The following is a 23,423-nucleotide window of genomic DNA, read 5'->3' on the forward strand; positions in this document are numbered from 1 at the left end:
AAGCCATGTGAGTTGTGTTTATTTCCGTGCCTTCCCTCTGGTCCGGAGAAATAATTTATGGTCCAGGCTGGCACTGGACCATGACAGAGACCAAAGGCCAACATCCAAATTTTCATTTTATACCTAAACAAATTAAGAAGAGTCACCACGATTTGGAACCACATCTGCAATTCAATCATTCCCAGACCTTCATAGGTTAAGGGTGCTAATGAGTTTCTTTCAGCGAAGGGGTTCTCTGTGTCATGCATGTAGCTGTAAGAACACAGATACCTGTGAATCCCCTGTGCTCTGGGTCTCTAGGGAGACTTATTCTTTCATTCAGTTCTTCTTGACACAGCTTTGAACCACATGAGGGAGCCTGGCCACTGGGTCTCAGGGTATCAAATGCCAAGCCCTGTGAAGCATTTTGGCTCCTGGACCTTAAGGCTATAATAGCTTGGTCCACTCTGTCACACATCTAAGGAAATAACCCTTTCAGACTCCCCCAGACCCCTGTCTGTACTGGAGGGCACTACGACTGGGCTCACATCCTCATATAGATGTTTGGGAAGCATCTTGATGTTTCCAAAGTTTGTTTATATAAACAATACATTTTTCGGCCTCTTGCATTCAAATCATAATGCTATTTTCCTCCTACAGTGGGAATATTTAAAGCATCTTAGAGAAAAAGAAATAAAAGCACCATAAAGAGAAGCAACCCTTATAATAATGGTTTGGGAAGGTGAAATAAATATAATTGATGTTTGATCTTCAGTGAAACAACCTTAAAAGATGAAATCCAACTATGAGAGTTTATTTTAACTGTATAAAATTGACCTCTCTAAACTCAGGGTTCATGCCAAACTACCAAGCTAAATTTGATTCTTCTTGCTTTACGGACATCAAGGATGGAAGGAGATATAGTTACTTAAACGAGTCTCATGCTATAGTTTGGAGTCTCCTGTCCCCACTGGCATCTTGCTTCCCAATGTGACACCCAAACTAACTTCAAAGAGACCTCCGCAGGCTCAACCATGATGACTATGGAGGGTTTCAAACGAGAAAACTGTGAAAATAGACTTAAGAGTATCTCCAGCAGAGACAGAGACCCACATTGGAGCACCAGACATAAACCTCAAGGTCCAAATCAGGAGCAGAAGGAGAGAGAGCATGAGCAAGGAACTCAGGACCGCAAGGGGTGCACCCACACACTGAGACAATGGGGATGTTCTACTGGGAACTCACCAAGGCCAGCTGGCCTGGGTCTGAAAAAGCCTGGGATAAAACCGGACTCGCTGAACATAGCGGACAATGAGGTCTACTGAGAACTCAAGAACAATGGCAATGGGTTTCTGATCCTACTGCACACACTGGCTTTGTGGGAGCCTAGGCAGTTTGGATGCTCATCTTACTAGACCTGGATGGAGGTGGGGGTTCCTTGGACTTCCCACAGGACAGGGAACCCTGATTGCTTTTCGGGCTGAGGGGGGGGGGACTTAATTGGGGGAGGGGGAGGGAAATGGGAGGCAGTGGCAGGGAAGAGACAGAAATCTTTATAAATAAATAAATTTAAAAAAAAAAACAAAAAAACCCAAAAAAACAAAAAAAAAGAGTATCTCCAGAGTTACTTCTCTAAACAGCATCCATCAGAAGAAAAAATAAATGTATAAACTAACAACCAGTAGTCTCTGCCCATGCTCATATGACTGTTCTCAATACCAGAGTTTGTTTATATATTTTCGCTAGGAATTCTCAGGATCTTGTTTCTTCAAGAATGACTGTTGGTTGGGCCTGCATTTAAGAGTTAGGTAATAGCCGGGCGGTGGTGGCGCACGCCTTTAATCCCAGCACTTGGGAGGCAGAGGCAGGCGGATCTTTGTGAGTTCGAGACCAGCCTGGTCTACAAGAGCTAGTTCCAGGACAGGCTCCAAAACCACAGAGAAACCCTGTCTTGAAAAACCAAGAAAAAAAAAAAAGAGTTAGGTAATAGAGAGGACCGAATCTTGCAAGAAGTACATACGAAGGGTGTGCTCCTCTTTTGCTGGCCTAAGCAGTGGTTACATGGAAACCCATCTCCTGTTTAGAATATGCAGTGTTCCTCCACAAGTTCATGTGTTGGGGCCTTGTTTGTTGGCCGATGGGCTTCAAGGAAGTAACTGGATCCTGAAGACTGAATGATAGATTCATCATCCATTGATTGATTTATAATATAATGGCATTATTAGAAGGTCATAAGAGAAGGTGATGGGGCCTAGCTTGAAGAAGTAGTCACTGAGGTCTGAGCTTTGGAGCTGTGTTTTACGTTAGCCCTATCTCACAGGCTCTCTGCCGCTTGTCCACTATGAGGTGTGCAGCCTCCAGCACACGTTCCGGCCCTCACACTGTTTGACCTCTCCACTGGCTCAGAAACAAACGTGCTGGCTGCCCCGGACTAACACCTTGTAAACCATAAGCTTACATAAACCTTTCTTTTAAGATGTTTATTCCAGATATTCTACCACCACAAGGAAGAATCTTAGAAGACACCGCCTGCATACGGGCACCAGTCCAACTGTAGGCCTACCTACAGAGAGGGGTGTGGACAGAAGCTAACATGGCCTGAGCTTCAGGCAACACAGAGACAATAGTGACGGGCTGTGGTAGATGCTCTAGGGAAGGGAGTACAAAATATTAGGGAAGGTGAGAAAAAGGGGTGTTGATCCCAGTTAGTCTTTAAAAGATTCATTCATAAGAAGGAATGTTTAAAAATTCAGATGAAGCCACACCACAAGGAATGCCTTAGAAATCTGTGGGGTTTTTGTTTTCTTTTGTTGATTGTTTTTTTCTCTTTTGATACAGGAAATAACAGAGTTAACACTTAGGTTACAAGTAACGAATAAGGCTACAATGGACGAATCCAAACAGTATGTTGTGCGGTTCTATGCGTGAACCTTGTATTAAAATCTTGTATTAAATACCTGCCATATCTATAGCACCATGCCCATGAGTCTTGAGTTCCTTGCGTGTATTGGAGATTTTATATATACATATAATTACATATATAGCTACCTTGCGTCCTTTCTAGACATGTTTTCACCACTGTTCTACAGCATATCAGGTTTGTCAAAATTTGTTCGTTCTCCTGGACTGGTAATCACTAATGAAGACTGTGACTGTTAACTAAACCTTGATCAACAATGTGGGCGTAGACGTTTCAGCCATCTAGTTTCTCACTGTCAAAAGATGATTATCCATGAAACTTTTTGCAGCTTGATTATTAGTCAGAGGAATAGGGAGGTATTTTGGACAGGTAATTTCTTCTTTTATGCTTTCAAACAAACATCTAGTTTTGAAATACAGATGATATACATGGTCGCATTTGATATTTCGCTTTGCTGACTAGATGTCAGTCTGAACTGTGGCTCACAGACTGGAGCTCCATTGCTTGCTTCTTCTCAGGAAAGCCTGTCATCCCCCCTTCCTGAGAGCACCAGCTATGCAACATTATTTGAAATTGTCTTTTAATTAGGAGATTAAGGAACTAAATCAATACCAGAGGAGCTGAAAACTAGGACCCCAGCAGGAGGGTCTCAAGCCCTCAGGACAGGGACTTTAATCTCTACTGGTTCCATGTGTCTTTAAAGGTTATCAAATAAACCTTTTAGTCAGGAAAGGAAAAGATCAGGCAATTAGCAAGCAGGATCAGCCCATTAGCGCTGGTCTTGTGATGGTAGTGGAAGATGATTTAACTCCCAGAAGCTCCTGAAGTTTATTTTGACCTGTTAATGAGCTTGCTTTTAAGGTTTGATGTGAAGACACTTCAATAAACTCCCTATTTCCCCTTCTTTAAAGAGCCTGTGTTATCAGAAATTAAGACATGGTAACTAATGACCGCATTTCCTATACTTCATTTCCTAAAGTTAGGTAATTAAAATGATGGAGCTTATCACCCCAGAAGCTGATGTCACTGTAGGGTAAGGTCTTGTGATGCTTAGACAGGCAGCACGTGGCAAGTGGGATAGGTGTGGGTGAGTGGTGTCTTTCCGCAACACGCAGCAAAATCTTGTTGATTTCATAGCCAAACAATTCTGTCCTCATTGCTCTTGTTTTAATTTGGGCAACCGCTTTCTAGCTACAAGACTATGGATAAATGGGTCACTGTACTATACAAGGAAGAAAACTATCTCATGAGGTCACTTTGAGGTCGAGAGAATGCACCATGCGAAGAGTACACGCAAAGAAGGCTCTTGATAAGTGACATATCTTATATACCACAAAGATTTCTCTTCTATTAAAAACCCCTGGTGTCCTGACTCATTTTTATGTTAACTTGACACAAGCTAGAGTCATCTGAAAGGATGAGAAATTAGAGAAAAATGCTTCCATAGGATCAGACTGTAGACAAGCTTGTAGGGCATTTTCTCAATTAATGATTGATGGGGCAGGGCCCAGCCCATGGTAGTTGGTGCCACCCCTGGGCAGGTGGTCCTGGGTTCTGTAAGAAAGCAGGTTGAGCAAGTTATGAGGTGCAAGCCAGAAATCAACACCCCTTATGCTCTCTGCATCAGTGCCTGTCTCCAGGTTCCTGTCCTGTTTGAGCTCCTGCCGGACTTCCTCTGATCATGAATAGTGATAGTGATACCAAATAAACCCTTTCCTCCCTAACTTGCTTTTGATCCTGGACTTTCAACACAACAATACTAACCTTAACTAGTGCATCTGGTGAGATTGTGCTAATCTGTTCAGTTTAAGTCCTGGGGTGTGGGAGAAGTTCAGCATCACTGTGAGCTTTGGGGAGGTACGGAAGAGAAAATGTGCTAGGTAGCAAAATTGCCGGCAATGGTGCACAGTGAAAATTATACCCTGATGAGTAGCCCACCACATCACCCTGTGGGAACCTCCTTCTGTGGTGGCCATCTCTCTCCATCAAAGGCAAGCATTACAAGTTAAAGGACTACCTAGAGAGAGCAAGGAAGGAGAAATGGACTCAACAAGTTAAATTATTAGTTGGAGTAAATTAAATGAAAGGCCTGTATATTAAATGAGAGGCCTACAAAAGTAAGAGCTAAGCGCATCAGCTATTAGGGCTTCCAAGTTGCTGCAATTGTTTACAGGATAGAATCAATCCAGCATCTACGTAGTTTTCTATGTTTGAGTTCATTGCTTTTTTTTTAAATGTATCTTTCTCAAAGACTATTTTTTTAGAGCTTTTATTCTTCCCTGTGACAGGTTTTACTAGAACAAGAAACCCCCATCTGCCATAAAAAAGGGGCAGTGAGTTTATTTTTCACTTGAGTCTTCATGTTCAAAGCCGTGACAATTAACAGCACAATTGTATGTTTTCATTTTATATACTGAAGATGTGAGGGTTGGGTGCTTGACAAATGGGCTTTCCCTGAGTTTCTCAAGATGAATTTGGAAGATATACTTCATTGTAAATGTTTCGTCTCCTCTATTTTATTTCTTGTAATTAACATTAAAATGAGCCATAGACACATACACCATCAGTACCTTGGAGTGTACTAATACAACTAGACTACTCTGGAAGAAAACATACACGGAAGAGCTGGTTTCCTGAATGCTGTGTATAGGTCGGAAACAAGGGGTCTCGGTGGACAAACCGCAGCTCCAGAGCATCTGAACATTAGGATCATTAGGGGAAGACGCAGAGGATACCTGGGAGACTGAGAATAGTTTGCTGGCAAAGGAAGCAAGCAGCCTTGCAAACAAGGAGCCTCAGAGCTCAGCCTCCAGGGTTAGTATGTGAAGATGACTTGCTGAGCTACCCCACCCTAGATACCTAGAGGAGGTAGAAATGAGAAACACACACACATACACACACACACACACACACACACACACACACACACACACACACAAACACGTGCGCCAAAGCCATCTAGAGCCCTGTCCATCAATGAGCAACATTAACTGTTGGTATTTTGAGGTTCAAGAGCCCTGATTTTATTAAGTAATCCACAACAGTATGCCCCGAGGTTGTGTGAAGGAAGTCACACACTAACAGAAATCCTGCCTGTTTCATGAGTTTTATAAGAGCCAATGGTGATGAGATTAACCTGAGTCTCAGGAGAAACTTTGAACTTGTAAATAGCGGGACTGTGAAACACTTTGGGAACTTTTGAATTAATCCATTTTGCATTGTGAGATGGCCTTTATTCCACCGGGCACAGAGTTAGGACATTATTTTTGAATGAGAGATTTCTTTCTTAGGCTCTAGTGTTTTAGCATTTGGCTCTCCACTGGGTGGCACTGTTTTGGAAGGTTGTGGAACCTTCACGGGGTGGAGTTTCACTGCAGGAGGGTGCTTGGGCAGGCTTGAGACTTTGTATCCCATTGCTTCTTGTCCTCTCTCTAGTTTCTGACTGCTGACACATTGTGACCCGTGATCCTGTAGTCACACTTAACCCTCCATGATTGACGATGCCCGTCCTTAAACTGTAAGGCAAATAAACCCATTCAGATTTTATGTCACGTTAGGTCAGATTTTAAGTCACGACAATGAGAAAAGCAATTCAGCCCTTTCTCACTTCTTTTTCTGCGAATCCTCCTTGTAGGACTGCGTGTTTTTAGGATTAATAGCGTTTAGATGTCTCTGAGACTCTGCTTCTTTCTTTCTATCCCCTAAACTACACATTTCCTGTAGACTTATCTTTTTTCCTGTAGACTGTAGGCCTTCTCACGCACGCTCTCTTAAGCCCCATCTTGGAGAACTTTTCATTTTATTTAACTTCTCAACTTTAGAACTTGGATTTGTTTTGATGATACTGTGTATACTTTATCTTGTCACTGATCTTGTTGAGAGAGTGTTCTCATATTTTCCTTTAGTTCTTTGTATGGGGTTCCCTTTAAAATTTTGGGCATATTTATAATTTCCCACCCAAATTCCAACTGTTTTCTTGAGTGGGACAGTTTCTATCAAAAGCCACTTTGTTTAGATCCGTGCTAATCTTTTCTTGTTTCTTTATATGCTTTATGGTTTCTGATTAAAAACTAAAATATTAAATAGTATGGAAACTTTGAAAACAATAGCATCTCCTTTATCCTCTGTCAAGATGTTGTTGTTTCTATCTGTTGCTATTATTCTTGGTGCTATTTGTTGTCAAGTGACTCCCCTAAACTAATTTTGAAAAGTGTCTCCATCGTACAGCAGCTAGAATTTCTCTTCAGTTAGTTTAATAGCCAGCTGATAATTAGATAAATTTTTGTTGTTGGGGACCACATTTTTCAAAGTCTGAAAGTCATATTCTGAGGCGTACCCAAAGGCATTGGTCCCATCACAGTTCACAGTACAGACATTTAGTGACATTCTCAAAAGCCATTTCTGCTTCCCTGAAGCATACTTTGGCGTGATAATGTCCAACTGAGTGAGTCACCTTGGCCTTGTAGAGTTGGTGGTCTCCTCCTCCAGGCCCAGAGCATAGCCATAATCTGACTGGGTGCTAACAACTCTCCCCTGTGGGCCAATGACGTTTTGGTTATAAAGTGCAAAATGATTACAGTCTGTAATCACAGTATACTCAGGGATAATCAAAACCCTCGCCCCTCTCTTTTCGTTTTCTTAGGGTTACGTCTCCCGCAAGCTTTTTCTTGGTTCTGCCATCCATGCTGGACAAGAACAAAGGATGGTTACCCAGATATCCAATGTCTTTATAAAGACCTTTGGAGGAACTAGCAAGGTTGTCATGAAGCTTTGAGTCATCAGAGACACATCCTGGAAGACAACTTCTCTGTAAAAATGACAGAATCTGGGCCATGGAGTCTGGAGGTCCAAAAGAGAGAGTTACAGAGATAATTAATTAATTAAGATGGATTAAAATAGTTGTTAGAAGGAGTCATTTGTTGGCAAAACTAAATTGCAACAAAGAATTTCAGCTACTTCCCTAAACGTTGAAACACTGGTTTTAATATTCTGACCTGAGAAATGGAGCTCAAGAAAGTCGTGTGGCAAACAATCTTTTTTTCTTTCAGAGGAAAGAGTAGCAGAGCTATAATTCCAACATTAAAACTGGAGGAAACCCTAAATTGTCTCAGGCTAAGACGTATGTATTCCCACTTCAGCTGAACTCACTGTCTGGGTTCTTAGAGAAGGCCATGATCAAGATGTTGCCAAGGCTGTATGCTTTCCTGAATGCTAGGTCGCAGGCAGGCCAAATATCCAGAAATGAGCTCAACCTACACTGTAGGAAGATTTGAGGCTATTATAGAAAAGCCAACCTTCCTCAGGAATTTGTGCAGCCAGTTCCCCCCTGCCAAAAGGAGTCGTTCCCTTTACCTCTGGCAGAAGGGCCATATGACCATCTTGGGAACCCATCAGCATATCAAAGGCCATGCTGGCCTCCAGCTCCCTCAGTGTCCCAAGTACCTGGTCCTCATTTCAATGACCATGCCAGCTCCTGGTCCTTCAGTTCACATTTTAAATCCTTGACTTCTCCTTCTGCTTTCTCTCTGGCTTCTTTTCTGTCCCAACCTGGCTGAAAACATTGCTCTTCGTGGCTCATCTAGAGAGCCCAGCGTAACCTCCTCACTTGAACGTACCCTCTATTCCATCTGCAAAGCCTCCTCACCCTTGCAATCCACCATAGAGGTATGATGACAAGGGGTAAGGTGCCAAAGAGGACAAATTCTGCCTGGCACACTCGGGGTGACTCCACTGTGGAAAATGAAGCACATTGGCAATTTAGCCTGACATCGTTCATGCCATCACAATGAAACGCTTCATTTGGGGACCCGTGTTGTTTTAGCACCCTTGTCATTGACAAGCATGTCAACAGACAGCAAGGCTGTCTCAGCATTTCCTCTCTAATGAAATTCAAAGCTTCCTTTTCTCTCCTCAATTCAATTACTTGCCACTGGAAAGGAAGCGGCTTCCAATTAGATTTTTTTTTTTTGAGAAATTGTTTTTCCACATTTTAATAGCAGCCCTGCAAAATACATGAATTTGTTCACACCAGGCTCTCGCTACTTTGAAATTCTTTTGTTTATGGTGAGAAATTGGCCATTTTCTTCTGTCTTCAAATGCATGACTTGGCATGCGGTAGTGGGTCGTTTTGTTGGTATTTGAGTAGCGAAAGATCATCTCCTCATTTACTTTGGAATTCCTTCTTTAGTTACTGCTCTGGGTTGTGGCTAGTTTTTCAACAGAAATATTTTCACCACTCCTATCAAATTGTATTCTTCTTCTTGTTTATGTAGGTTTTGTTGCTTGGGGGATTTTTTTTTAATGTGCATGTGGTGTGGTTGCACGTGTGTGTGAGTGTTCACATGCATGACTACGTGGAGGGTGCATGTGTATGTATGAGAACCCAGAGATTGGGAACTGGCCCTTTCTAGCAGTGGCACAGGCCTTTATTACCAGCTCTTGGGAGGCAGAGGCAGGCGGATCTTTGTGAGTTTGAGTCCAGCCTGGTCTACAGAGCGGGTTCTAGGACAGCTAGGACTACACAGAGAAACCCTGTCTTGAAAAAACAAAAACAAATAAACAAATAAATAAAAAGAAAGAAAGTAAGAAAGAAAGAAAGAAAGAAAGAATTAGTTCTCCCCTAAGTTGCTTCCTATCTTCTCCATTGAGGCAAGATCTCTCACTTCAACTCAGAGGGCCGTGGTTTGGCTAGCTTAGTCAGCCAAATTGCTCTGGGGATCCCATCCTTGCCTTCAAAGTCCGAGGAGTATAGATGGTCCCATCACACCGGGCTGGCGTCTATGTGGGTGCTGGGGATCTCAGCTCTGTCCTCAGGTGTTCCTGGCAAATACTCTCCCCTTTGCTTATGTGCTTCTGCATAAAACAGTAACTTTTCATTTCAATGTCAAGACATAGAGTCATCTTTTCCAAGATTTATTTATGTATTATTTTATGTATATGAGTATTTGTTTGCACACCTGGTGTTCATGGAACCTTAAGAGGGCACCAGATTCCCTGGATACGGAGTTACAGATGATTAGAAGCCAGCATGTGGGTGCGAGGAACCAAATGTAAGGCCTCTGTAAAAGCAGCAATTGCTTTCATCCACCGAGACATCTCTCCATCCCCTTATTGTGCAATCTTGTTGAAAATATTAACCCACATTTAACCCAGCCATGTAGCACCAACAATGTACAATACACAAAGTGGCAATACAACCAGCTATGGGGCAATAACTATGCCACAGCTGCCACCCAGGACGGTAGTCACCAGCCCAATTTTCAATGTCATTAAATCATTCATTCACTAAGTATTTATTGATTAATTACTAAGCGTTGACGTTATGTTTTTTTCTGGTGATCACAGTAGAGTTTTCCTGTTAATGCATCCAGAAATAGTGAGTGGAATGATCTGACAACGTCAAGTGTGTGTGTGGGGGGTGTCTATGGAGGACCTCCACAGAAGACTCTGCTCTGTGCGGGACTTAGTGGTGATCTAGGTTTGCCGTCCTGTAGTCCTTCCTCATTCTAGCCCACGTGATTTTTCTATCTAGACTTCATCACATCACTGCCCATTGTTATTCCTCAGTGAGCATGCTGCTTTCTCATTAGGAGGCTCTGAGCAGAGCAGAAGGACCCGGTAGGATTCTCATCTCAGTCTGATGGCATCCCGGGCAGCTGGACGTGACAAGGAATTAGGGACCATCGCTAGCAATAATGATGATCCGTGTCACACCAGCTCACAGCCCCCACGCTCACACATGCAATGCTTCCCTCAGGCTCTCCTCTCTCGCAAAGTCCCTGCTGATGGCATCTCACCCCTCTGGAGGTTAGTTAGGTCCTGTAAGACCTGATAGACGTCTTCCCACATCCAGAGCTTTCCCTGAGATCTACCTCCCATTTTCCGTAAATGAGCTGGTTGTTATAGGAGACAATAATGTGTCACACAAAAATGTGCTGTGTACCATAGGATTATTTTGTGCTGAAAAAAAAAATTGAGAAGCGGATCCAAGAAAAGCTCTCTGTCATAAAGTAGGGCATACATTTACAAGGGTATCTTCCCTCCTGTCATTAGGAAGAAGGACAAAAGTTGACCTGTTAGACAACATGAAACCATTATGGGCCAGGAGATGGGCCAGAGGAATTCACGTCACAAGCTTTCTTGACTCCGTGTGCTTTCCTTCCTATAACTGATGGCCCTGTGGTCAACAGCTCCTTTGTCACTTCTCAACAATACATCATTCTTTCTTCTTTTAAAAATTTAGTTTTTATTTTCTGAAAATGAGTGAATAGCTTACATGTATGTATGTATGTATGTATGTATATTGCGTACACACCTAGTCACAAGGTACATATAAGAGGGTGCCAGATCCCTGGAACTGAGGTGAGTAAGCCCATTCATGACTCTGCTTCCTGACTGAATGGGATGTGACCAGCTGCCTCCTGCATCTGCCACCACGACTCTCCCGTCCTTACAGATTTACACTCAAACCATAAGCAAGAACAAACTCTTCCTTCCTTTTACAGTTGCTTTTGTCTGGTGTTGTGAGAAGTAACTAACACAGTAGCTGTTATCCAAGATTCAAGGCATTAATACATATTTTAAAAAATCCAATCTCCTTCAGGAGAGAGGGGTACTATAAAGTCCACAGGCAAGATTATAACCATATCACAAGTATTACATTTCAGTTTTTCCTCTCTCTCTCTCTCTCTCTCTCTCTCTCTCGGTACTAACAGTGAACCCAGAGACTCCATGCACTCTCCAGCAAGTGCTTTATTACTGAACTAGACCCTCAGCCCTCGTCTCAGGATTTTTTTTGAGACAGGAATCACTGAGTTTCCCAGGCTGACCTTGCTCCACCTCTGCAGCCATGGTGTGTCTTGGATCTGGGGTTTTCCTGACTCAGCCTCCCAAGCAGCTAGGCTAAGGGGCTAGTACCACCATCCCTAGTCTTAAGTTTGTCTTAAAAGCACACAACGAAGGAGATGTACTCTTTATACACTCACTATTCAGCAATAGCTTTTATTTAAATTCTGACATTCCACAGAGTGATAAATGGCTGCACTTGATGACGCAGAGAAAGGGCAACTCCTGTCCACAGAGAATCATGCAGTTCCGCAAACGCCAAGGACCACAGCGCGTCAGAACACAAGCATGAAGCCCAGGGGCCTTACCTGTTCTCAGCATCGGCGCTGCACTTTGGGGACATCAGTTCAAAGGATTTGGTAAACTTCACCACCTGTGTCGTACAGAGAGACGGTGAACCCAGGTCAGTTAGTGCTCCCCCAAAGTTTAACACGACGCAGCAACCGCTTTCAGCTCTGCAGTGACGTCACGATAATTGCGCTTTAAAGAATTAGCGCTTCCCTGCAATTTAGCATGATGCAGTAACCGCTTTATCACATTGACTGAGGCTTAAAGAGCCTTTTTAAACGGGGTGATGCCAAGACACAAGGAGAAAGAGCTAAACCACGAACTATGTTGGTTTGATTCCGCGGTCCATTCATTCATTACTCCATATACCTTCATGAGCAGAAGCAAGTAAGACGGCCTGTTAGTTATGTGGACCAGGATAGACAAATACGTTCTGATTTAAACCAATTTCATTCTTTGCTGAGCGCACACCTTTAATCCCAATACTCTCAAAACAGAGGCAGGCATATCTCAGTGCATTCCAAAGCCAGTTCCACCTATATAGCAAGTAGAAGGCCAGTAGATCTACATAGTAAGACCCTGTCTCCAAATAAATAAATAAAGGATTTTAGATTCATTTCATAATTATCTGTTGAATATATACTGTGTCCAAATACAAATAAACATAGACTCAAAGTAACTTAATGTAACTTGGCTTGGCATCATATAATTTTTTATTTTATTTTGTTTATTATGTATACAGTGTTCTGTCTGCATGTTTGCCTGCAGGCCAGAAGAGGGCACCAGATCTCTTTACAGATGGTTGTGAGCCACCATGTGCTGGGAATTGAACTCATGACCTCTGCAAGGGTAGTCAATGCTCTTAACCTCTGAGCCACCTCTCTAGCCTTGACATCATATAATATTAATCAAACAATGAGCGAGATATCAATCGTTTCTGGTTTTATTTATTTATTTTATTTATGCTTTTTTAAGACAGGGTTTCTCTGTAGCTTTGGAGCCTGTCCTAGAACTTGCTCTGTAATCCAGGCTACCTCAAACTCACAGAGATCCTCCTGCCTCTGCCTCCCGACTGCTGGGATTAAAGGCATGCAATACCACCTCCCAGCTTGTTCCTGGTTTTAGAAATCAGGAAGAAAATATCTTTTCATTTTTCTGACCTAATAAATAAGTTTTAATCCTCTAATAGCATTAACAATAATTATGGCTTAATTTTACTGTTGATAAGACTTTAAACGTCCTGCCAGGGAGGGTGTCAAGGTTGGAAATACTGACAGCGATGTAAATGGGTTGAAAGCAAGAAGAAAAGCATGATTGCTGTATAGAAGAAAATCAAAGTTCGGTGCTTCCGACTGAGTTGTTCCAGACGACCGCAATCATTAAAAAAAAAATCTGTGTAATGCAGCCATTCGTGTCAGCTGTGATATTTTGTTTGTAATCTAACAAATAAAGCTTGCCTAAAAATCAGTGCAGAGCTAAACTGCTAGTTAGCCATAGAGGTTGGGTGGTGGTGATACACACTTTTAATGCCAGCACTCAGGAGACAGAGGCTGATGGATCTCTGTGAGTTCAAGGCTACCACGCGCTGCACGAAATTGATCCAGTCTAAAAGAGAAACAGCTGGGCGGTGTTGGCTCGCACCGTTAATTCCCAGCACTTGGGTGTGGAGAGAGGCGTGATATGGCTGGGCAGAGAGGAATACAAGGTGGGAGGAGACAGGAGCTCAGATGCAGTCTGAGGCCGCAGCCTGAGCAGCAGCCTGTCTGAGTGAGGATGCAGTCTGAGGGTGCAGCATGCAGCAGGCAGTATGAGGGTTGGTGGAGACAGGATCGCCCCTTCGGTCTGAGGATTCGGAGGAGGTACAAGGCCTTCCTAGTGGCCAACTCCACTGCTTCTCTGTCCAACTTTCACCCCTGAGAGCTGACTCAAGTTTTCATTATTAAGAACAATTAGAATTCGTGCAGCAATCAGCCTTCTTTCACTGCCTGTCTCGGGGTTTCGATTGCTGTGCTAAAACACCGTACCCAAAAGTCACATGGGTTTATTTCGGTTTGCAGCTCTCAGGTCACGCTCCTTCAGTGAGGGAAGTCAGGGCAGGGACTCAAGGCAGAAACCTGGAGGCAGGAACTGAAGCGGAGACCCCAGCAGAGTGTTGCTGACTGGCTTGCTCTTCCTGCCTTGCTCAGTCTGCTTTCTTGTATATACCTCAGAACCACCTACCCAGATGCCAATCTGATAGCCGCATTTTCTCAGTTGAGTTTCCCTTTTCCCAGATGATCCTAGTGTGTGTCAAGTTGACATGAAACCTAGCATAATCTCTGCGTTAGAGCCTTCTGTTACCTCATTAATGAATTCAGTAAATTTTTCTACATGCTTGCTTTACAGTTTTGCAAAGTTAGGTTTTTATCTTTTAAAAAATATATTTTTTTTTTATTTTTAGTGTGTGTGTGTGTGTGTGTGTGTGTGTGTGTGTGTTTGTGTGCAACCTATTAAAAACATCTCTCCCGCCTGGAAGAACCTTATAAGATAGAAGGAAAGATTTTAAGCTATAGATGCATAGGTCTGGAAACACAAAGAATACAAGACATACAAACACCTCTTTATAGAACTTCAGTGTTTGATTCTTCAAATCTAACTGATGAGCACTTGAAACGCCTAAAATGAAAACAAGCAGACAACCCTCTAAAAAACAAACAAACACCTTCCTGAGAAAGAGATAAGGCCAAATATAAGGTATGGAGATTTAGTTTGGTTGGCAGTTTGCCTAGCATGAAGCCCTAGATTGGGTCTCTAGCTTTACATATACAAGACATGGTAGCACACACCTGTAATCCCAGCACTTGGGAGTGGAGGAGGGGGATGAGAAGTTCAAGCTTGTCCTAGAGAGTTTGAGGTCATTTAGGGAGTCTGAGGCCAGCCTGAGCTACATCAGACTCTAAAAACTAAAGGAAAATAAAATAAAAGTTTAAAATACTTTGCTTTATCTCATTGTTTATTGCTATAAATACATGAATAAAGAAAAATTCATGGATACACATCTTCCAAGTTCATGTACCCTACAGTAAACTAGGCCATGAGGCCGTGATAACAATAAAATATAATGGACAAGACATGGGAGCACGTGCCTTTAATCCCAGCACTCGGAAGGCAAGAGGATCTCTGTGAGTTCAAGGCCAGCCTGATCTACACAGTGCGTTCTAGAACAACTAGAGCGGCATACTAGAGAGAACTTGTCTTTAAAAAAAATGTAAGGTTCATAAATAAAGAATTTAGGGCTGGAGTGATAGTTCAGGAATCAAAGTGCTTGCCACACAAACACAAAGATCCATGTTTGATTATAGATCAATCACATCTATTTATTATTTTCTACTATTAAAATAGAGCTGAATAGTTACAAATGATACTATATTGGTCATGAAGCCCCACATATTTACTAGGTAAACCTTTGCAGAAGATGAGTTTGCCAGTCTTTGGTCTAGAGCTTCTGTGGGCCAGGTTATCTATCACCTGCTGAATTGTTAAGGGCTAGTGATAAATTATTAATAATAAATAGATGTGATTGGTCTATAATTCAGAAAGGGGAATCCTAGACACTGAATTGGGAGGAGGGAGGTAGGGGAGAGAGGAAGGGAGGGAGAGGAAAGGGGAGAAGTGGAGAGAGAGCATAGGAGAGAAAGATGGAGATCCATTCAAATAGACAATTGTCTGTGATCAAACGCCCATAGCTGCGTAAATCATAACCGAAAAGAAACAGGTAAAATTATAAATTAAAGAGAACAGAATTTACATTGTATTCATGATTTGAGCCCCTGAATCTTAGATTTATTTATTTCATAAAACTGGCTGCACGAACTCAATTCTGATTTTATTGTATCAGTACAACAGGAACACAGATTAAGGACGGACACAGATGCACCTGAATAAAGAGTTTCCTAAGGGGAGTAGCAGAAGTGGCTCCCAGACCAGCGAACGTGAACAAGTGGTTTCCAGGGCCTCTTGCTGTTCATCAGCCCGGTGACTCCACCCTGGGGAAAGCTGGAGATGCCAAGTGAAGAAAACAAGCCATTCCCTGCTTGTTCTTTGGAAAAGCTCCATGGAGAGAAGTCTTTTTAATTTGGATATTTGTCAAGGAGTAGTTAGTCTGGTTCCTCTCCGTTCTTTTCACTTAAATACAACTCTGAACAACAAAACTATACTCAAGTAGATATTGCTGCCACAGAAAAGAAAATGACTACTAAGTAATCATCAATTTAGATATTTCTTAATCTTTATTTTATATGAAAGGCCAAAGATGCCTCAAATGATTGCCCACTACCCTCCCTCTGTGCAAAGCCTTCCCTTATATTAATTATCATTTTATGTGTTTACTTAATCAGAATTTATCAAAAACTCTGTGCTCCAGGCACTGTGATGGGCTCTGAAAATATGAAGGGGTGAAAATGCTCTGTCTTTGAGTAACTCACAATGTAGCACGGTACAGATCAAGAAGCAATTTACAGATGCACAATTCTATCTTGATAGATGCTCATAGGCCACCCATGCATTCAGGGCAGCGGCAGCATCAGGTGAACTAAGTCCCAGCAAGGGAGAGGATTGCTCTACGCGGGACAGAGAGGAAGTTCTCCAGCTGAGGCACTAGACCACTGTGTTCTGGAAGTAAGGAAATAGTGAGTAAGCCAAAGGAGCTTAATGGATCATATTTCAATAAAGAGACTGATTCTGGCTGGGAGTGTGTGTCCTGCAACCATAGACAGTGAGGAATGGGAAAGTACCCAGTGACTAGCAACTCTGAAACGAGTTAATTCTCCTAAATCTGAGACACCACAGAGAGAATGGGAAAAGAGTAGGAAATGACGTTGTTGGTTTCCTCAAGGAGCTGAAATGGCTGGAAAGGACTGAGAAGAACTCAGCCACTTCTCTAACTGAGGGTGCAAGGGGGCAGTAACACCCTTGTCTCATACGTTTTGTGCTGATCTCTCAGTTTGTGAGACTTAGCTGGAAGCCAGAGGACAAAACAGCCCAAGTACTATGTTGTGTAGAGATCAGTCTTCAAGGCCACCAAGCCAGAAAATAAACCAAAAATAGACACAGGCTGACTGATCACAGGAAGGGGAGTAGATATGAAGGAAAAGGCTAGAATCAGGCTGGCACTAGAGAGGAAAACCAAAAGTTAACCTAGTAACAGAAGTGGTAAGCCTTGAATATTGAGGGGATGGACACTATTGTTGAGGCAACAGGCAGCTACAAAAATTAAATGACATTTAGAAAAGCAGGTGCATGATTAAAAAGATAAGTAGGAGCCATATTAATAATTGGCTGTAGAGAATCTGTTGTTTACAAGCAAAGGTAGGAAGCAGGAGACAGTCCCAGGTGAGAAGAAGCCCGGCAACTGCTCTGTGGTTTGCAACACGAGCCATGATGATTTTGCTAAGTGTTATAGAGAAATCCAGAGGGAAGAAACGTGGGACAGGATGTGGCAGAGATGGCCAGCAGAGACTTATGTTCAGTAGTGACCAAAGTGGGAGTTGAGCTAATATATTAATAGACACTTCTTCACAAAGTGAGCTAAGGGGGTTTGTAACTCAAAAGAATGTACATTTGATTCCTAATAAAAAAGTTAACATATGAATATATAATGTGATATATTAACAGTAGAGATTGAATACTTGAGCATAAACATGGAAAAGTGGTCATTTAGGTGATTATCAGAGAATTAAAAGAAATAAATCTTCCATCTTGTACTCTTAAAAAAATACTTGGAAGAAAATAGAACAGAATTTAAATTGGCTGCCACACAGAAGGAAAATTATTAAAGAAAGAAGTAGGAAATGGAAAGAAGGTGATGGAAAAGGAAGCCACAAGAAGTTATTCCAATGCACTGAGGAAGGAGGGGGCATCACGGGCAGGTTCAGAACAATTGGATGACACTCATCGTCTGCTACTTCCCTAGGATGTAGGACATGGGGAAGTCACTCAGCCTTTGGCTTCACTGAGGGTTTATGCACACTAAGGCCAAGTTAGGACTCATGTTAGAAATCCAGTATGCTTGGCTGCTCTGCTCCATTTAGTAAGCAAGTCCCAGAAAGCAGCCCTGAAGTCAGAGGCTTAGCCAAGAAGCACCTGCTAGCAGGCTGGAGAGGAACTAGCTGCCAGGCATCAGGACGATCAGAACAGAGAGAATGGGAAGTAGCAAAGCTGCAATGGTGCCTGAGGACCTTGGACTACAATGTCTACACTCCATTTCCTTGTCCAGGCTCTAAAGGACACAGAGATGATCGTAAGTGCATGCGCTGGAAGGAGCTAAGAGAAGTGACAGGAATCACTTAGACAGTTCCCGGAACGGAATATCATTAACCCACTGTTCACGTCAAAAGACAAACATTTCCTGATGTTGACAGCAGTGTCCAGCCAAGGGCTTTGTTTTGTTTTCTAATAGAAAAAGCCATCAACAGAGTCACACTTAAAATCAGCCAACCGAAACACTTAAGAGAAGCAAAAGACCATGAGATATTAATTCTGGCATGAGACGATCTGGAAAGACATTCAGCATTTCTACTTTTGGTACTCACAGTTTACACCTGAATGCCCAAAGACTGTGACTGCAGACCCTTGATGGGAAAGCTTGGTCAACCAATTATCTCTTAGAGGTGGGACCAAGTTAGGGTGTGGCTTGCTGGGACCCAGAGAAAAACAGGTGCACACCCAGGTGCGCTCTCTGTATGGTTCCCTCGAAGCACAGCTGAGCTTGGACTGCTCGTTCCTGTTTTCATGAGTTTTCCCCTTATAATAAATAAAAATATAATTGTTTTATCTTCTAGCTAGCCTGGTTATTTCCTGAATCAAGCTAATTTATACAGACCCTCAAGCCCCTTTTAGGAGAGACTTTCCTCCATGGCAAAGGGTAAGTGTGTAACGAGGAGTTTCCTCTTCCTCTCCTGGGATGCAGTGAGATGATAATTTTAAACTTGAACAACAGAGAAGACTTGCCCTGTTCAGTACCAAAGTAGTGTAAAACTGTAGAAATCAGACTTTGAGACTAGCAGTGCCAAGGAACAATGCCGCGAGCTCAGACAGAGCCAGGCTTTTAAAGGTACTTATTATAATACAGATGTACCAACAAAGAAGGGGGAAATAGTTCCAAGACAAGGTTTTATACACACACACATGCACACAAATACACACACACACATATGCACAGAGAGAGAGAGAGAGAGAGAGAGAGAGAGAGAGAGAGAGAGAGAGAGAACGGTAACTGAAAGCAAAGATTCTTTAACAAAACCTTAAAGCACAAATCAAAAAGAGATACTGATTTACATGACCCATTAAAATTACAGAAAACCAAAGGTATTTGTTGAGAAGCTCTCTGCATATGAGCCTGGGGTGTATAGTCTTGAATATACCAAGACTGGGGGGCACTGGCCTCTCTTGACCCAGAGCGCTTCTCAGAAGGATTTGCAGGAAACACATTTGAGAGATGACATAGTAGCATCTCTCCCCAGCCGAATGCTGGCTTCAGATCATTTAGTAGAAAAAGGACTGTACTAATAAAATCCTGACAAGGAGCAACAGCGTAAGGGAAAAGGAGCTCATTTTAGCTTTAAGTTTGCGGGGACATCGTCTGTCATGGTGGGGAAGATGTGGCAGTGGCAGGGAAGGCATGGTGGCAGGACAGAGAGAAGCCAGTGGATCACACTGCAGTCACAGTTAGGAAGTGAAGGGTGGACAGGAAGTGGGGCGGAACTATGAAGACCTGCTTCTAGGTACCAACTTCCTCCAGGAAGGCTGCACTTCCTGAAAGTTCCTCAGCCTTCCCAAACAGTGCCACTAGGAGAGGACTGAGTGTTCAAGCACATCAGACATTTCATAGTCAAAGCACAAAAGGGACTCGTTCTCCTGGCACAGTCTGCTTCGGCATATCAGCCAGTTGCCATGCTTCCCAAGCACAGGAACCAGCACCTTGCTACAGTTGTTAACGTGAGGCTTACACTAGTTCCCACGATATAGGCCTTAGTGTTTAGCCTTAGCTGCACAATCAGAGCACACAGCACTGAATGCTGGACTTACTTATCCTGCCATCTCTCATCCATTGTATGACTAGATTTCAGCTGCCCAATTTCCCAGGCCCTTGGAACTATACTTCCTACATTCTTCCTTGCATATGTAAAAGCATCTACCACCTGTGATTAAATAATTGAATTTGAATTTGCCTAGATTTTAAGTTGTAGGCCAATATTTTTCCCTGAGGATTGGTTAGCTATTGTTCCACTGCCTTCTATCACAGGGGGAAATGTAACTAAGTCTAATATGGGAATAAAGTTTTTTCCAAAGGTCATGAGGTTTTGCCTAGATGCCTACAGGTCTGATTTTTTTCTATCTTTAAATTCCATTAGCATCAAATGTATTCAGAGCTGAGCAGAGTACTGACTTCTCCTGAATAGCGTGCTCTTTCAATCTCTAAATCCAACTTTGATTTTACTTAAGTAAAATGCCCTCGAGTTATGATTCTGAAAGCCTTTTACATTCCGTCTGCTGTGTTCTTCCCAGAGACACCGCATTATTCGTGTTCTGAACTTTCATTGGGATCCCATTCTTGTCATTCTCTCTTTTTTATAATTTACTTTCTTCCATTTCATTTTCAATTTTGTTCTTTGTGCACCTTAAAGCATTTAGAGCTGTCTTTTATTTTCTTTCTTGCTTTCTAGAAATGTAATATCCATTTCTGTGCTTCTTCTAAGCTCTACCAATGGCACGGCCTGTCTTCTCCTTCTCTCCCTCCTCCACATTTCCTACCTCCTCCTCCCCCTTCCTCCTTCCTCTTCCCCGTTCCTCCTCCTCCTTCCTCCCTCCTCCTCCCTTCTCCTCCCCCTCCTTTCCTCTTCCTCCTCTCTAATTCAGTTTCTTTATTAGCTTTAATTCAAAATTATTACAGAGTGTAGAGTTCTGGTCTTGTAAAAGCTGCTAACTTATTATAGACTGTTAAAAAATAGAAGTTAGTCAGTCATCCTTAAAGTACTGATATAATTAGTTACAGGAATAAGCCTTATTTAATTCCCTGTATATGTTTCCAAAGTCAAACTTAAAACTAATAATGAGAAACAAAGTTTGTCTAATCAGACATACCTAGGTAGCCTTCATACTTCAGAGATCTGCAAAATATGGCAATTTAAAATAATGATTTAAAAGCTTATTATATTAGACAGAGACTCTTGAGAACCTAACAGTAACCAAGGTCTCCGAAAAAGATTATGAGACACCATGATGTCTCTACCTGGATTGTGATGATGCTGACCACTGGGCGAGATGCCCCAGGGCAACACCTGCTGCCAGGACCCGGTCCAGACTGTGGACATCAGCAGGACCTTGGAGAATTGATTCTACCACTTTTGCCTAGACAAAATAAGGTTAGTCTTTTCCATGTCGCTCTTCCACAAAAAAAGAAAAAATTTACCTTATGGGCCTGGCTTAGACAGTAAGACTGCTGTTCTGGATATTTCTGCCTCCAATGCTATGGAGACCTGGGTATGACTCACTGTATGTATATGGACTCTGGTCCCTGTCATTTTTAATAGATTCAAAAACTATTTGGTCTGTACTCAGATATACTTTATTTATTCTTCAGAGATCTCTAAAAGATTAATGGCTAGGGCAGTTATAATGTCAGTTTAATAGCAAAAGGTATCCAGATTCTTCCACAAAGCTACAGCCAACTTGTTAGCTAGGACTCAATGGTATGAGTCTATTCCTTCTGTTTACAGACACCTGTTATCTGCTCTTTGTCTAAAGTTTAGCTTCTGTTCCTAGTTTAAACTTATCTCAGTTAGATTCCACTTGGCTGGCAGACGCATCTAAGCATCAGTTGCTGACTACAACCTGCTCTGAATGGTGGCGAGCCCTGGACTTCCTGAAAGCTGATGTGGACCAGTCCAGCTGATATGAATGCTCCCTGTCCCTTCAATGGAATTTGATGAATGCCCCACTGCCTAAATTTCCACCCTACCTTTGGCTAGACTTTCAACCTGCTTGGGCCCAGACAAAAACGCCCCAATGTTAGCTTCAAGTAGTTGTGGAAAGAAACACGTCGTCCCATGCTCCCTGCCCAAAATAAGTTGAAAGGCTGTGACAAGGGGGAACTCCCTGGCATGGGGGACAAGATAACTACCTATAGTGCCTGTTGATATCTAGAAAAATGGGCCCAGAGTTGTCAATTAATGGATCTATTAATTTAAGTAGTTCCATACCTCCTTAAAACCAGGGGCAAGCAAGACCCAAGATTGGGTCCTGTCATCGGTGCTTGTGAAGGGTAAATGTAGGAGCCAGCCCTGATAAGCTAAATATGAACAGATGAATCAAAGCAGGCTTTTTACTTCCAACCATTATCACCTGCTAGAGTAGGACTCAGCCGTGGTTAGGTTAGTGGAGGTCCGAGTCTCAGTAGTTTACCCTGAAGCAATACCTGGTTGCAGGAAGAACCACAAACTGAGATTATCTGAGCACCACCCAGGAACAGACCATCCAAAGGAAATGCCTAAAGTTCCAACCACTGTAGATAAGATCGCCTGCCAGTGCACACTCACCAGGACACCCCTAGACAAATGTCAGCCAATCAGGGGTCCTAAACCTCAGAAACCCCTCACCCCCACCTTTACTACTATAAAAACCCAACTCTAACTGAGCTCAAAGCTCTCTGTTTATTTTAATACAATGGACATGCAGAAAGACTGAGTTTGCAAACTTGCATAAAATAAAGGCTCTTTGCTTACATACGGGACTTGGTCTCCTCGTTGGCTTTTGGGGGACTTTGTGGATTTGGGCATAGCAGTTTATGTGTACCTGTGTGTGCCTGCATGTGGAGTATAGGATACCATCAAGTGTTGTTTCTACTTTTTTTTTTTTTTTTTCTGACACAGGATTTCTCACTGGTCCAGGCTAAGCAGGCTGGCTGGTCAGTGGACCCTGGGATCCCCGTCTGCCTCCCGGTGCTGACATTACAAGTGCGCACGCAGCCCTGGCTGTTCTGTGGTGCGCGCGCAGCCCTGGCTGTTCTGTGTGAGTCCTGCAGATCGAACTCCAGCTTTCGTTCTTTCGAGAGAACTTTCCTGAGCAAGCATTTTCCCCTTCCTCAGTTTTAATGTTTTAGAGCAATGACTACAGAACTCTAAGCTCCATTTGGGAGCTTAAAAGCCCAGAATTTAGTCATTTCTTCCTGAGTTTGAAATAATTTCTCCCTGAGACTTTTTGACAGGGGATCTGTGTTAGGTAGGGCTGGAGAGGGGACTTCATCAAACACCTTAAATAAAGCTTTCCCCTTTTGTTTTGCCACTTGTTTAGCTAGCTTTTTTTTTTAAATAAGGAGTTAGTCTGTTTCAAGTGCATTTATATAGCTTTTCAGGCA

At 42.6% G+C, this 23,423-nt stretch overlaps 1 protein-coding gene across 1 annotated transcript in view; it reads right to left on the reverse strand.

Moving 5' to 3' along the window:
- Window positions 1-23,423, reverse strand: part of Pde11a (phosphodiesterase 11A) — a 278,269-nt gene that overhangs the window by 158,035 nt on the left and 96,811 nt on the right. The window contains exon 5 of the mRNA XM_041639781.1: window positions 12,052-12,116. Coding sequence (XP_041495715.1) covers window positions 12,052-12,116 — 65 coding nt within the window. The remainder of the gene's footprint in view (window positions 1-12,051; window positions 12,117-23,423) is intronic.

Source organism: Microtus oregoni, unplaced genomic scaffold, assembly GCF_018167655.1.
Source record: "Microtus oregoni isolate MIOR12 unplaced genomic scaffold, Mior012 000060F_ref0000265, whole genome shotgun sequence".
NCBI lineage: Eukaryota > Metazoa > Chordata > Mammalia > Rodentia > Cricetidae > Microtus > Microtus oregoni.